This window comes from Pangasianodon hypophthalmus, chromosome 8, assembly GCF_027358585.1.
Source record: "Pangasianodon hypophthalmus isolate fPanHyp1 chromosome 8, fPanHyp1.pri, whole genome shotgun sequence".
Taxonomy (NCBI): Eukaryota; Metazoa; Chordata; class Actinopteri; order Siluriformes; family Pangasiidae; genus Pangasianodon; species Pangasianodon hypophthalmus.
The window spans coordinates 26,381,497-26,397,330 of record NC_069717.1 but is presented as its reverse complement, the minus strand read 5'-3'; the positions used below and the strand labels follow the sequence as shown (position 1 = coordinate 26,397,330).

General features: G+C 37.6%; 2 protein-coding genes across 8 annotated transcripts in view; both read right to left on the bottom strand.

Annotated features, from left to right (window-relative positions):
* Nucleotides 1-1,255: 1,255 nt before the first annotated feature.
* Nucleotides 1,256-8,442, bottom strand: hpdb (4-hydroxyphenylpyruvate dioxygenase b). The gene is made up of 14 exons (XM_026945832.3): nt 8,305-8,442; nt 8,166-8,192; nt 7,899-7,961; nt 7,351-7,455; nt 6,951-6,993; nt 6,385-6,467; nt 5,599-5,688; nt 5,160-5,263; nt 4,947-5,024; nt 3,677-3,839; nt 3,419-3,490; nt 2,663-2,785; nt 2,417-2,533; nt 1,256-1,834 (listed from the first exon to the last, which is right to left on the bottom strand). Exons 1-14 carry the CDS (start codon nt 8,305-8,307, stop codon nt 1,724-1,726), a joined length of 1,182 nt encoding a protein of 393 aa, XP_026801633.3. The 5' UTR covers nt 8,308-8,442; the 3' UTR covers nt 1,256-1,723.
* A 5,882-nt stretch (nt 8,443-14,324) lies between these two features.
* Nucleotides 14,325-15,834, bottom strand: part of car15 (carbonic anhydrase 15) — a 48,112-nt gene continuing 46,602 nt past the window's right edge. For 4 of the 7 annotated variants that reach the window (XM_026945908.3, XM_026945910.3, XM_026945909.3 and 1 more), the window contains exon 9: nt 14,326-14,995. In XM_026945908.3, the coding sequence (XP_026801709.1) occupies nt 14,774-14,995 (222 nt within the window). In that variant the 3' untranslated portion in view covers nt 14,326-14,773. Of the gene's footprint in view, nt 14,996-15,592; nt 15,710-15,834 lie in introns of all 7 variants that reach the window. The other 3 variants (XM_026945906.3, XM_026945911.3, XR_004578635.1) reach the window with 2 other exon arrangements.

Below are 15,834 nucleotides of genomic sequence, written 5' to 3'. Positions count from 1 at the left end.
GCTACTGGGCAAACATACAAAAAAAAAAACAAACCCAACAAATTCTTATCTAAAGTGTTTGACATATAAAGATTAGAAAGAAGCCTAATCAAACCAGTGCATCTTTGAGCTTTGAGTCATATAATGCCTGGAGATGCAAAAATAAGCTGTTTGTGTGTGTGTGTGAACTGGTTGTTGATATGGACATTGTCAAGGCAACACTGGAGCTTTTATGCTGGATATAAAACCTAAAGGAGCTTTTTGTGATAGAGAGTCCTCTTAGACGTAACACTCATCACCTTAGCTACGTTGTTTGATTGTTCATAACTAATTAAAGATTCAGTAGGAAATATATCATAACTGTTTTGTTGTTTAGACGAACACTATAAGGGTCTTAACCGCTATAACTGTTAAAAACCAGCGGTTTGGAGAATGCGGGCATCGATCCCGCTACCTCTCGCATGCTAAGCGAGCGCTCTACCATTTGAGCTAATTCCCCGGATGCTTGCTTGGTGTCAGTACAGGGCTCACTAGTCTACTAACTTGTTCAGTATGCTGGTAAGTGTGTCATAATTTTCTTCTGTGACAATCTACTTAAAAATATTGTTACTGAGTCGGATATTTAGATGGCACATTTAGATTTTATATAAATATTCGAGATATTTATATAAAAGTTAGTAGAAATAAGTACTAACATTAGTCAAATTATGAGAATACATTTTCTTCAATTATTGAAACAAAGCCTAATTCATCCCAATGCTCAACTTCTGCTTGGAACCTCTGTACTACTGACTCGTCTTCAGCTGTAGTGGCTGGAGATACCCTAAAGATAGGCACTTCCCAAAAAACATCTTATGTCCAAAAACACACCCTTGCTTCAGTGGATAGTCTTCCCTGGATATTCTTGATTTTCACCTGAGAGCTGCTGCTGTAATCATAAAGACTGTCTTGCTGCTCATCCCAGGACTCCTTTTCACAATCACAATAACACTACTGTTTGTTTTTAATCTTCTACAGATGTATATTGTAATGATTTATAATCCCACTATCTGGTGTCACCCAGAAGAGGACTATGGTTCATGTCAAGGTTTCTTCCTCATGTCATCTCAAGGACTTTTTCATTGCCACGGTCATCTCCGGCTTGGTCATTAAGGAGCTAAATCTACATAAGGATTTCTTCAAAGCTAAAGCTGCTTTGTGACAGTGATTATTGCTAAAAGTGCCATACAAATAAAATGAATTGAAAAAATTTAATTTAGAAGGTCAGATGAACAAATTAATGAATAATTCATGTTTTATTGCTCTGTTACATTTTTCTTACATAACTTCATTACTGAAGATCAGGAAGTATGATTATTCAAGGTCAACATAAATTTATTTTTACTGTTTGCTTTTTATTACATGCTTTTTAAAAAAAGCAGCCAGGTATCTGGACTGCTGGAAGCTCGAATAAACAGATGGAGACACAAGGACTTACAATCCCCAGAGATAACACATGCACTGCTAATAAGACACAAATGAATACCTAATTTGGTTTCTCACACTAGCCATAAGGAGCTTATGTTATCACTGGCAATGTTCAAAAACAGCTGTTTGGTAAAAGAGACAGTTTCATGGATAATCTAAAAAGCATAACCTCAGTGATACTACAAAACATTTACAGAATACAGCACTATTCTTAAAAAAAAATCACAGCTTTCATATATAAAAAGATGAGTGGATATGTTGGTAAATAAAGCCTGTTTCAGATTTTTTCTGATGTCCCGTTGGGCATGAGGACAGTGAGGTTCCCCCTGGCTTGCTGGTCTGCCTCGATAGCCTCAAACAGAGACTTGAAGTTCCCTGCACCGAAGCCCTGTAACAATAAAGTGGGATGTTGTGAGACATTACATTATAGCAGTTCTCTCTCTCTCTCTCTCTCTCACCAGCATTTCTTTCTCTCTCTTGAATTTAACAAGCCAAAAAAAAAACAGCTGTCATTTAACAGAGAAACCTCAAAGCGTAAACTCATCTGTCCTGAAGACAAGACGATTAAAGTTACAGCTTTACCTCTGACTCCTACACAGTGTGGACACTGGAGACTCCTTCCATAAATGCTAAATAAACCTCCCTTCACAGAAAACATCACTATGTAAGTTGTTGTCGTCGTCTGTCTAAGTTGTTACGATAGAAACAAAATGCATTAGAAACAATGCATTAATATAAACCTGTGATTTGCCTTGTAACCAGAGCTACCGTCAGAGCTGCTGTTATAGAAGATTAATCAACATCCTGTGGTATAAATGCAAATAATAGATTATATAATAATAATAATAATAATAATAATAATAGATAATAGGCTATATGTCCACAAAGACAGTTTTAGTGAACATTGTAGAATAGTATATATAATATATGTTTAATTAGGTATATCTTTGTCAGTTCGGATTGTACAGACCTGGTGGTTGTTCCTCTGAATAACCTCCAGGAACACAGTGGGTCGATCCTGGACTGGTTTGGTGAAGATCTGGAGGAGGTAACCTTTATCATCGTAGTCCACCAAAATTTGCAGCTCCTAGATGAACAACATGTAGTCATTTGTTGCACTGTGAATGTGTTCACTGGTGTCAAGAGCAAATAATTCTTCGTTCATTTCCTGTTTTGTCAGAGGAAAGAAAAGAGGAGAATGAGAGGAGAAACAGACCTCTAGGATGCTCAAGTCCTCATTGATTTTGACCTTTGAGTCTTTTAGTTTCTCACGGAGCTGCTGGTAGTAGGCATTTGGCACAGTCATGAACTCCATGCCACGTTCCTTTAGATTACGGATCTGCACACACACACACACACACACACACATACACACACGCTCATAAACATGGAAGGAGTATGTACATGTATATATGAATATACAGTTAGATGACAATTTAAAGCACAAAATCTAAAAGTAAGTGTGTTAATAAGGTGTTTGGTCACCACGAGCTACCAGAACAGCTTCTGTGCTGCTTGGCATAGATTCTATACGTCTCTGGAAGTGTCCTGGAGCACTGAAGATTTTCTCTAAGGTGGTGTTTTGATGATGGTGATGAAGAGTGCTGGTCTCAATGCAAATGCCACCCAATGTTTTTTCCTTTAATTTGCCACCCATCTGTATATATCTAGGTATGCTCTTGTTGGTCGCATGGTTACATTTTGAGGCAAACTTGTCATTTGTTAAGGTCATTGTGGAAATGTTTAATAGAATAATCAATTAGCAAAAAGAGTATGGAATAATTAACTAAAAAAAATCATTCGTTGATGCACTAGTTGAATTACACTGTTAGTTTGGTATAGTCGCCTTTTATAGATATGTGATATGTTATATGTGTGTTCTAGCCCTAGTTTTTAAATAGTTTTGGATTAAGAAATCCTTTTTTTGGAGCACATCCTAGGCCTGGATGTCTGATAAACGCAGTTTACTCACAGCTTTGATAATGTTCGAGGTGTTCATGGCAATGTGCTGGACTCCCGGGCCACCGTAATACTCCACATACTCCTACACACAAACACACACAGATACTGATTAAAACATGACTGTCTTTTTAGCTGCTTCCGTGTAACTGATAACAAGGACTAACTTGGGATGGTACTATTGCAGGAAAATAATTAACGTCGTGGTGGTAACAGCAACTCCGAGTGTGTGTGTGTATGTGTGTGTGTGTGTGTGTGTATCGCTGCTTGCCTGGATCTGGGACTTGCGTTTACCAAAGGCAGGTTCATTGATAGGCATCTTCACTGTCTCCTCGTAGTTAGCCACCACAATGGAGCGCAGAGCGCTGAAGTCCGTCTGCAGCTGTTTATCATCTACAGACCAGAAACGGTGGAACAGGAGGTTCCTCTGGTACCTGCACACACACACACACACACACACACACAGACACTGTGTGAAGGCAGAGTTGTCACTGTCAGTTAACTAAAAGGAAGGTTTGTGAATTATTTATGACACACTGATAGGAGCTGAATAAACCAAAGCTCGCTCTCTCTCTCTCTCTCTCTCTCTCTGTGTGTGTGCTTAGAAAATTTCTGTTTGTGTGATAACTGGTGTAAATGGGGTGTGTTGGCCCCAGTGCTCTCCTTCATCCCACCCCCCTCTCAGTCCTCACCCCTTTAACTGCTTCCAGGTGCAGATTGAGACCCTCAGGTTTTTGCTCAGTCAGAGCTTGATTTAGACTCGCCCCTTTCTGGAGCCGCAGAGGCAGCCACAAAAACGTAACCACCACCTCTTTCTCGTTCTTTCCATTCATCATCATTCTGCAATGTGCATTACCTCAAATCTTTCTGTTATCAATATTCTAATGCATTTTATTACACAACAGTTTTCAATTAACATTTAATATATGCTTACATTGAGTAAGCAGTTACACACAACACAAGGTGCATTTAAACATATACATATGAACATATGAACGGACTTCTTACTCTCTATTTATTATATTACATGCACAACGCTGTCAGTACTGAGAAGATTTGAGCCTAGGGAAGGAGCACGAGCTGCACTCTGATTGGTCAGGAGCATAGAGGTAAGTCTCTGCCCTCTACTGAAACCCTGCTTTCATTTATGGTTTTACTACATTTTGCTTTCTGATCTGGCGCTTAACACATCACTTTCCTCTCTGAAGGAGGTGTGGCCTTTGTGTCTGCCAGTCCCAGTGAATAAGGCGTGGTCTTTGATGAGGCCACTTCTCAACAGTAACCCATTTTTTTAATTACACAATACTCAATAACATTATTTTGCACCAAAACCGCTTTAAAACACTGGCTGATTTGAATATATTTTACACACTGGTTTGAAAATAAAGTATTGAGATACCTAAAAACAGACACACTCCTACATGTCATGTGGAAGAACCTTCCTGAACAGTAAATAAATGATAAAATATAAGTGAATCAGAAAAGCAAGGTGAAACAGCAGGAGGAAGTAACTCTCATGTTAGACAAATCTACTTTCTCACCATTCCACCACAGGCACCATCTCATCATCTGGCTGATTTCCCACCACATGATCAATAAAATCTAGATGGCCACTCGGCCTGTGAAAGAAGAAAAAACAATTTCAAAATTCTCCCTTCTCACTTACACCTTATGCAAACGATGTAAAAATTAGAGAGAACAACTGGCAAACATAACACCACTATATGTCATGTTTTTAATGCTTCCTCACGCACAGCTGAGCCAGGAGAGGATCACGGAAGAGCGGAGTGTGGAATCCTGGGAGGAAAAGTCCTGTGTATCCATTTCTTTCCACTAGTGTATGAGTCGTGTCTCCATACTGAAAACAAGAAAATAAGAAACCGGGACTAAAAAGAGAATTCAGGTTTGGCAGATAGCAGTGATGTTCATATGGCTCAGTTCTTCTGCACTAATTAATTATTGAACATTTGTCAAATCCCAGGACTGCTAGAGCGTCACCATAGAGCAAACACCTTAACTATCATCTGCTCAGCTGTATAGATTGCCTGCGTAATTCCTTACTTGTAAGCTGGTCTGTATGTTTTCCAAACTAATAAATGTAAATAATTTTAATGGAAGTCTTATCACTGTAAGGCTGATGGTTTAGAAATAGATAATAAAACTATCTTCTGAAAGACATGAATCCATACGTACTGTCTGCAGCACAGCCAATTTCACGCTGCCAAACTCGTCCTCCAGCACATGAGGTTCCTTGAGGATGATGGCACCCTGCTCTCTGGCTTTCTGCACACACACACACACACACACACACACACACACACACACACACACACACACATACACAGCATGGAAAAGGACATTCATACACACTAAAAACTTTGCTGTACTTTCAGCTCTTTTTAGTGAGTCAGATCACCACTAAGAGTCGACTCCCAAATGACTCATTTCCATTTTTTCCCCCTAAAACCAAACAATGTTATTGGTCTTTGCCAATCAATCATAAATCTATACTTCGCATGCTTCCTCAGGCACATAAAGATGAGAAAGTACATCAAAAACCTCTTACTCTCATTAGAACCGAATGTAAATGATTATGCTGTCCCACACAACTCAGATGTTGATAAGATTCACTGGATGTGTTTCGGTTAAGGTCACACTGTATACAATTAATGGCATATTGAATACAGAATGTTGATGATTTTTCAGTGACAGCATCACGGGATCGTTTTGTCTTGTCCTCATATATATATATAAAATAGAAACAACTTTTTAGAAATGTGAGTCGACTCCCAACGCTCACTTAAAAAAGCAGACTCAAAGAGTTGGCTCGTTCGCAAATGACACATCACAAGTTTCCAGATGGGTGTTCAGGATCTTTTTCTAAGTCTCCTACTGGAAAATGTTTTTAAGGCTGTGCTCATCAGATAACTAAAATGACTGGATGAAGAAGTGAAGATGAAAAGTGATGCTGATCTTTACCTGCACTATGGATTCACAGTCCTCTACGGCAAAGGCGATGTCTTTGACTCCATCTCCGTGTTTCACCAGGTGCTCCCCCATCTCTGATTAGACAAAGCCAGGGTTTGTTTGATTTCACCAAGATAAAAGTCAGTTTCATTTCCAGACATATACATATTCCAGGAGCAAAAAATTACATCACAGGACAAATAAGAGCACAGAATCTAATACATCTCTCCTCTTATAAAAGAAATCCTGCTTTATGAATACGTAAATTAGAAATGCCCCACCCCATCATGGTCAACTCTATTTACCCTGATAAATTAGTGTAAGGTTTCATATACTGTTTATTGACTGTTTATAGCTGCTGTAACATCAGTGATAACAGAAACTAACTGTTAGTGTTGACAAAATTTCTGTGGAATAAGAGGAAAAAAATGCATCACAATATTCACTTATTGGAAAATAACTGGGGTTGATTATTTTCCTAAAGTAGCATTCCTGGTAGTGTTTTATTCCTTATGTGACACGTGACACTTGACGTTTGCAGATACATAAACCACAAGCAAGTATGAGTATGAGCTAACCTTTGTTACCAGGATTCAGTGCAGAGGAGAAGACATAAATAATCTGCAGTGGGGAAAAAAAAGAAATATAAATGAATGATGAAACAGTTTTCTAGACTTAAACACGGGAGTACAAATATGAGCAATAAGCACTGCTTTAACCAGGTGGCCTCATTCACAACACAGTACAGGAATGATGGTATGCTGATTGTCCACAATAAGAGTATTATGGATGCAAAACTTTGTGGTTTATCATTTAATATAGCACATGACTACGTTCCAGTTAGAATTAATGGAAAAGTGTATTAGTACTATAATTTAATTAACTCTCACAGTGTCGGCATCAATATAAATATACATTATAAATGTTCTTTCACCACTAGCAGGGTAAACATTTTATGTATGTGATCAGAATGCCCACCTTTCCCTGCTTAACCACATGAGAGACGATATCACGGCTGCCCGTCTCCAGACCGCGGTATGCCAGAGGCTCAAAACCCATCTTGTTGCAGTAAAAGGATGCGGCCTGGGACGAAAACACATGGCACAATGTCAAAATTCATTCATCTTTAGTAACTATCTGGTTAGAAAGAGTGTGTGAATGTGTGTGTGTGCATGGTCCCTGTGATGGACTGGCATCCCATATTTTTTATTTTTATTTTTTAACCAAATCCATTTAGTTTTCTTTTTTGTTATTGTCATCCCTCAGGGCACAAAACATGAACAGGTCAGCTTTTCAAAGACTTTGAAGAGAGCACCCTCGAGTGGTCAAAGGAGCCAAGGATGTGAGAAAAACTGCCAATATGGATCAAATTAGCCAGAGCATGGAGTTTTAACCCCAATCTCTCCTCCCCTCTAAAGAGCCAATAGCATCCTTCAGCACAGAAACTCCTCTGAGGTTCACTGAGTTTAAGGCACAATGAAGTAAAAACAAAACAGTTCCACCTTGTTATAAATAAATAGGCTTACCTGCTTGGCATTGCCAACCCAGAAAGTGAGGTGGTCAAAGCTGATGAACTTGCCCTGCTCGTGCTGACGGTGTGGCATGAAATAATCGAACACATCAGGGGAATAAATAAACAGTGATGCAGTCAGATAAAACATAATGAATGGGGATAGGGTTTAAGTGGCAAGTCTTCATTCAATAAACATGCAGGAGAATGAGTAACTGTAATTATTTAATAACACAAATATAAATAAACAGATCATTAGGCAGGGAAAAGTTAATGCACCTACCTTTTCACCTTTATCTGTGTAGGAAGTCTAGAAAAAAGAAGGAATAATACTTTTCAGCATCATTTTCAAGGCTGTATGTGATCATAGTCGTACATAACATCTGCAAAAAATTCAAAACAGAGAAAAAAGTTCAGCTTACCATTTTGGTGTATGCTGCAGCTGCTGATGTTTAAGATACAGCTTTTGTTCGCGTCCCAAATTTAAACAGAAGGAGGGTCTCGTAGCTCTGCCTCACAGAGGGTGGGTCAGAGGCAGAGATTATATAACAGCTTTATTACAACCCTGACCAAAGCAATATCTTAAATTTTGTTTTAATTTTTAAAAAATAGTCAGTTAAAATATTCCTGGATGACTCTAAAAGCATTAAAACATTAAGGCAACAAACAATTAGATTTGTACTTATTCATTAGAAAAAAATTTTACTACAGTACAAAAATGAAATAAATTAATAAAGCCAATGAACCATACTCAAGCATTTAAATAAAAAAACTATTAGATGATGATTTTAAAAAAGGCTAGAAGGCTATCTATCTTCCCATCCATTCATCCATCTATACATCCATCTATTTATTTATTACATCCATCTACCTTCATTGCAGCTACCTTGCATTAAACCAGTAAATAAGCAGTCACCACAATTTCATTGTCACTACATATAAATTCCTCTTATTATTATTGTAAATATGATTTTTTTTATATAAAGATAAGGTTAGAACTATGAAGAACCGCAATTCCCAGTGTAACTCAAACAGCAAATCTTTTAAAGGCATTTTCCTAGATGGAAAAATGAAAATGAGAAATGTTAAAAGAACCCAGAGGTTCAGTTTCATGTAAGTATCTAAATATTTAAATAAATTTGTTTAACACTTTTCTTCATCATTGGATAATACCATTATTACCGTTATTTCATAGTTGTAAGATCTACAGCATGATTCTCATATAGTAGGAAATAGTAAAAATAAACAACTATTGATATAAAAATAATTATTTACATACACTGTAATAAAAAATGCTCTGCATGAACATGTAACATTTATAAATCGTTTTCTTGAATGATCTGTAAGCATCTCAGAAAAAAAAATCACTTCAGTTTATTTTGAATATTTATAGTAGACCATGTGAAGACATTAAAGACATATCTGGATCTGACCTGTGATGATATAAAAGAAATGCTTTTCAGCCTACGTGTTTTAAAAGAAAATGTAGAGAGCGATGGCATTTTGATTAAAAAAACATGGATAGTGAAAAAACTCAGTATCTCTCTTTTCCTCCGTAAGAGCATTTACATGGGTTTTTATGGTCATCCAGCTGTTGGAGCGCAGAGAGAAGAGGAGGTGCAGCTGCTCTGGTTTCTTATTGGCTGGCTGGATTTACTGCTCTCTGGTTCTACATGCCAGAAAAGGGACATGTGATGCAGGCTATGGAGTAATCCTTTATGACATAACTTATTCTGCAAAATCTTTTATCTGAAAATGGATGACTGGTTCATCTTCGTTCTCCAGGCATAAACAAATTCAATTTCACAGATTACTAGAAGGAAGAAGCTTTGGGGGATCACTGATAACACTTCACAGAAAGTGCAAAGTCATTCTGAAGTCAAGCTCCTCCCAATCACACCACTCTCAGCTCCATATGTGTGTGTTTTTTTTTTCTTCTATACTTTCGGAGTGGATATACAATATAATAGTCTATAATGTCTCCATTTACATGGCATTCTGCTCTACCTGGACTCTCTTTCTCTCCCTATTCCTCAGTGCTGTTATTCCCAGAAGCGTTTTCACCCTTGTGCATCATGGGACTTCATTATGAGTGGTTAAGTACACTCATTTCACATGGTGTAACAGTAAAAAGTGGTTCTGCGTGTGCACTAATGAACCCAGCATCACTCTGGTTGTAGCATCATTTCTTCGTAATACCAATGCTCAGGGGTAAAAGCAAACAGTGATGTCCATGCTGATGCAGAAAAGATAATGACAACGTCGTCTATGGAGAGTAAACGTGGCTTATTACATAGTCCTTAGAGTTCAGATCCACAGAAACTTGTACGAAAGGCGGGCAGGTTCGATCTGCAGTTGAAATGTGTGTTTGTGTGTCTGTTTTGGGTAACAAGTGTTTAAGTGCATGTGATAATGGCGTATTTCCCCTGAGAAGAGTGTGTAAGTTTCTCAGAAGGGTGTTGGTTAGGTGGCAGCTCTGTGGGGAATAAGTCCCTGTTAGGTTACTCCAACTGTTTTATCCTATCACAAAGGCACTCGGGAAGAGAGAAGGGATCAGTGAACAACTCGAAAATAAGAGGAAAGAATAAAAGAGGATAAAGAACAGCTCATCATGAGTGAAAGGATGGCTGAAAATGAAGTGACAACCATCCCTGATCAGCTGAAAGAGGAGGAAAAAAACAGAGGAGAATGTGAAGGAGAAGAAAAGGTGCAAGCTAGAGAAGAGGAAAACGTCGCTGCTTTTTCTGCCCTCAAACCCGGCCAGATGCAGGAAGACAGTCAGGAAAGAGCGGAGTGTCAAGTTCCTGCTTCCAAGAACAAACCAGGGAGAGTACAGTCAGTTATCTGTCTAGTAAGAGATCAGATTCGAGGGCAGTCAGGTCGCGAGGCGAGCAGGACAGGAATGCTGCAGCTGGTGCAGCAAGTCACCAGGCAGCTGGACAGGACCAAAGTGGAGCAAGGAAGTTTTGAGGACACCTCACCTAGGAAGGAGGTCCAAGAAACTCTGGAAGTTCAAGAAGAGACTACAGTGGATTTGGAGAATGAACAGACAAAGGAGGAGAGCAAAAAAGATGAATGTGTGGTTCTTCTCCAGCAGATTCTGAACAGCATAGAGGGTCTAAGGAAGGAAGTGGGAGAGGGGCTAAACTTGCTCAGACAGGAGACTCGGAGCAACACGGATAAGATGCTTCAAGAACTGGCCAATGCTAACACGAACACGCCTGTTTCTGTCCCTCCACTTCCAGGCGCGCCCAGGAGACGCATCCTGAGACGCACCTTGACCACCATGGCTCCAAAGACCTCCACGACACAAGCATTCCGGCCTCGCTGCATGTCCGAGCCTGTGGGGGGCCAAAATGCGGAAATTGCGAGTGTTGCGAGCAGCACTTTACCGATGTCCAGTCTGGAGCTTCCGTCCCTTGTTGTTACTCAGCAAGGTAAGAAGCCTGTACGCTCTAAACCGCATATGAACAAACTTGCATCTTAACGTTAACCACAAGATCCTGCTGAGAATGCAACAAAAGAGCATGAAATCCCGTCAAATAGTCATACAAGACTTCATCTTAATTGTCCATGTCTAAGATCTAGGACCTGAAGCAGCCTACGGAGGACACGAGTGTGAATAAATGGACATAAATAAATAGAACAAGAAGCTAAAAACTGATGCACCACTTGCCGCTTGTGATTTTCAGAACATGCTCCATGCTGTGGAGAACATGCGCCTAACATGTGGATACGAACAAATACAGAATAAAGAGATTTAAGAGGTGTATTAGAGCTTTTTTCACTTTAAACTGTTGCACTATCGATGACAAAAGTTTACATGAAGATCAGCTCTAGATGGAAGATACTAAATCTTGTACGGCTAAATCATTGCACTGCAAAATACATTGCCTGATGTGTCTGTGATGATTTTGAGTCTTTGTGTTTGTGTACTGTTGAGCCTCCCCTAACACTAACTGTTTACTGATCATGATGCAATGTGTGCTGCCAGAGCCGTGTGTTTTCCCAGTAGCGCTGTAGCGTAAAGACACCTGTCATCAACAAAGCACTTATCAACACGTTTTTTTACGATGACTCATAAGTAACCATTACATCTACAAAAATTATAACTAATCTTTTAATTTATGCTTTAATATTTATCCGTGTAATTACTTAATTGTGATAACCGGCTTTACGAATGCAATTATTTTGTTTAGATTGATATCTGAACTCACCAGTAGTAGCTAATAGCTACCAGCTAATTATAGTTTCTTCACTAAAGACACCTATAAGGATGGATAAGTATTTGTTCGGAAAAGTCATTGACTGCATAGTGAAATCTTTGGATGTTTTTTTTGTCTTTACAGTGATTGGAGTAGCTGTAACTTTAATTGTAAACTAATTTTATTAATAATTGGTGAAGTTGTGCTGATAATAATCATATAGATTATTGATAGAAATGATAGAAATCATTAAGTCTGTTTGCAATAACTTTTGAAACACATTACTGTTTTGAAATATATTGGAAAGTAGGCAGCAGGTAAACAGTAGGTGCCTTCATTTTAATAAAACATATTTTATTGTCTATGTATACGTAGCTGTGTAGATTTCTTGATATTTCTACATTATTTACGGTTTTTTTTTTTTTTTTTTTTGCATTCTCATGTTTAACTGGATGATCTCCAGCTTGTAACAGATATTTTATTACAGTGCCTTGTTTGTTGATTTCATGTGGTGCAATAAACTGTTTGATCAGATATATGGATTTAAAAAAAAACTATTGTCAACTTCTTACATGGAAATAAACTGTTAGCATGACATTAAAGTTAACTTATAGCAGCCTGGAGACTTTATAATTTATATACTTTATATATCTATTTTGAATCCTAGCACAATGTATTTTACATTTGATGCTATTTAAGATATTATACTATAACTATAATGTTTTTGGTTCTACCATTCTGTTTGCAATCTGTGATTGTCTTAGTAACTAGTGAGCTAAATTAGCTAGCATGCATTGCTACCTGTGTTATGAGGATATATATTCTTTTGAAATAACTGGTCTCTGTAACTAAAAAACGCAAGTTTTGTTTTTTCCATCTAAGAAAAAACATATAAACAAATTTTATTCGAAATATCAAAGAAAAATAATGTATTCAGTATTGACGTTTGCTAAATATGTTTGCTAACTTTGCTAGATACCCGATGTAGAAAATAAACACGATCTTGACTAGCCTAAGAATGACGAAACGCCGAATAGCACCGGAAAACGCCGAAGAAGCGCCGAGTGATGCCGAAGAAAGCCGGAAAATACCGAAGAGCATGTTCACAATCGTGCAGAGATCCTATTGAAGCTTTTGTAGGTGGATCCTAATGAAACTATTTCCTCTGGTTTCGTGGTACTGGTTATTTTTGTGTGAAATTATTTCATAAAACATCCAGTGTATTGTCAGAGAAAATATAGAACTTATGGTAAACAAATATATATACATTTACATAGAAATAAACAAGCACATTTTCCTAGTGCTTGTACATAAGATACATAATTCTTAGGAATAAAAATTCAAAAGTTTATAATTCTCTGCCTTTTTTTTTTTTTTTTGTCTCCATAGTAAGAATTGGTAGAATTACTATCAGGCCTAATCTGACCTATAAGCACACAACAGCACATCTCTGTAGCTCAAGCTTATTGTTTGATCTTTACACAAGAATATTAATAAAAAGAGCAAACAGCCTTGAAAGGCAGTGTATATTAACCTACAGTCTACATATACATGGACTATACACCTTCAGGGGTTCTCCATGGACAGGAACACATGAATAAAACAGCATTTTCATGATGTGATTGCATTTTTCATTCTGCAGGTTGCCAATAAATGCACTTTTAATTATATTTAAAGCTTATCATTTGATTTAATATTAATTAAATAAAATAAAAATAAATAAACGTAATATCTGTAAGTGGTCCAATACTTGGTGGAGGAATCACTCTTAATTTCTAGAAACATCAAGTATCTATGCACACAAAAATGTTTGAACCATGTCAAAAATGGTCACATATATTAATTTTTTTCTGAGATACACAAATTTACTAATGGTCGGTCTTTATTCGGCTCCTCTGACCTGACTGCTACTGCTAAGGCATAACTATAGCATAAAGTCTTTTATGCTCTGAAAATATTTTCCCATCTCCCATTTGTGCATGCTTCATCCAGCCTGTGGCTTCTCTATCATATTTTTTTTTATGCCTGCTTGCCATAAGTTGCTCTTTGGAGACAATTAAAATTGTATTTAATTAAATGAATTATTGCTCATCCATCCGATTCCTGGTCAGTTTTAAACCATTCCAGACCATGTCTTGTCCTGCTGAAAGCTCTAAAATAAAAGCATAACAAGGAGCAATAGTGACAAAATAAAAGGAACAAAAAACACACTTTTCTGTATTGTGCAGCTTTTTAATACTGATAATGATGTGTGTTAAGTAGTCAAAAAAAAAAAAACAACACAAACATGAAACTGAAATTATCTGAACATTGTTGTTAACATATAACATTGTTAACTAACATTTCACATTGTTTACTAGCAATCAATAAAACAAACAAATATTGCACAGACCTGAACTGAAAGTTTTTTTTTTAGGGATGACTATGTTACAATAGTATATTACAATAGTAAGGCGGTTTGAGCTACATTCGATGCTAATGTGCAGTGGAATACCTGAAATTAGTCATTTGACTCCAACTAGCCCACAGCGCAGTGAAAGCATTCTTTATTGTACTGCTTAAACTGCATATTTATAAGCATACCGCATTTAGTTATTCTTCACTGTTGCTTCCGTGCACATTCTCTTAAAACTGTTATTGCTTTATTACTTAAAACTGCTGACTATTATGATAAATGCTTCATTGTTTAAGGCATTGTGAGAGACAGCTTGCTGGTGAGGATGAGGAGGGGGATGAAGAGTGTGTGCTGGCTCGGAGCGGCCCCTCTAGCTGAGCGGATCTTCACAGCAGAAGAAACAAAGATTTGGCGGTTCAACCTGGGCTGGATGAAACGATAGTTGTCCACCAAAAACTTCTTCACGGTGTCGTTTTTATCGGAGTAAAACAGATGTGTGATGAACGGAAAATACTGAAACAGACCATAAAGTAAAAGTCTTTCTCAATCATTTCTGACTGACAAGCAACCAGGCAGTATAATAAGTAAATAATAGGAGTGTAAATCTCAGGCTTCCACAAAATATGATAGAATTTCAATTCTTAAGGAAACAATTCAATATTTGACAATACCACCGCATCTGATATGTTACAATTCCACCCTTAATAAGTAAACCATATGTATAGCATATTGTGCATGTTGTGATATTCACACATGCACAATATCATTATCATGCCTAGGGTTGCCACAATACTTATACCAAGTATAGTAACATATTCAGTACGTTCTGAAATTACATGTCAGAGCCACACAGTGCTGACCAGTCAGAACTCTGGGTGCTGATGTCCAAGTGTAACTAAGGAATAAAACACTTCGGAGCATGCTGTTATAAGAAAACAATCAATGACAAAGTGGTGTGATGAAGCGGAAAATTACTGTTTTCCTATAACAACACAAGTGTTTTATTCCTCTTATACCCCAGTAATATGCCAATCATAAAAAATGTTGATTCTTTTTAAATGATACCGCATACTTTTTTCCCCCCATTTATAGTTAAAGTTACAGATTTACCTCTGACTGTTACAAACACTGACACTGGAGACTCCTTCCATAAATAATTGTCTCCTTATGGAAAGCTTCACCTTGTTTTTATTTCCTTCTCTTCCCCTGAGACAATGTGACAAGCACCTTAGCAAGGGAATATTTGAAAAAGTATGAAAGATACAGTAAATTTAAAGCAGGTAACGATCCGCGGCAATAATTTATAGCAGTTCTGATGTGATGTGATGTAACTGAGGCCACGCCCCTTTCAC

Coding starts and splice junctions, on each gene's coding strand:
- hpdb (XM_026945832.3), bottom strand. Junction 6,468..6,950: donor ACTGAATCCTGGTAACAAAG/GTTAGCTCATAC, acceptor TTGTCTAATCAG/AGATGGGGGAGCACCTGGTG. Junction 5,264..5,598: donor AATTGGCTGTGCTGCAGACA/GTACGTATGGAT, acceptor TCTTGTTTTCAG/TATGGAGACACGACTCATAC.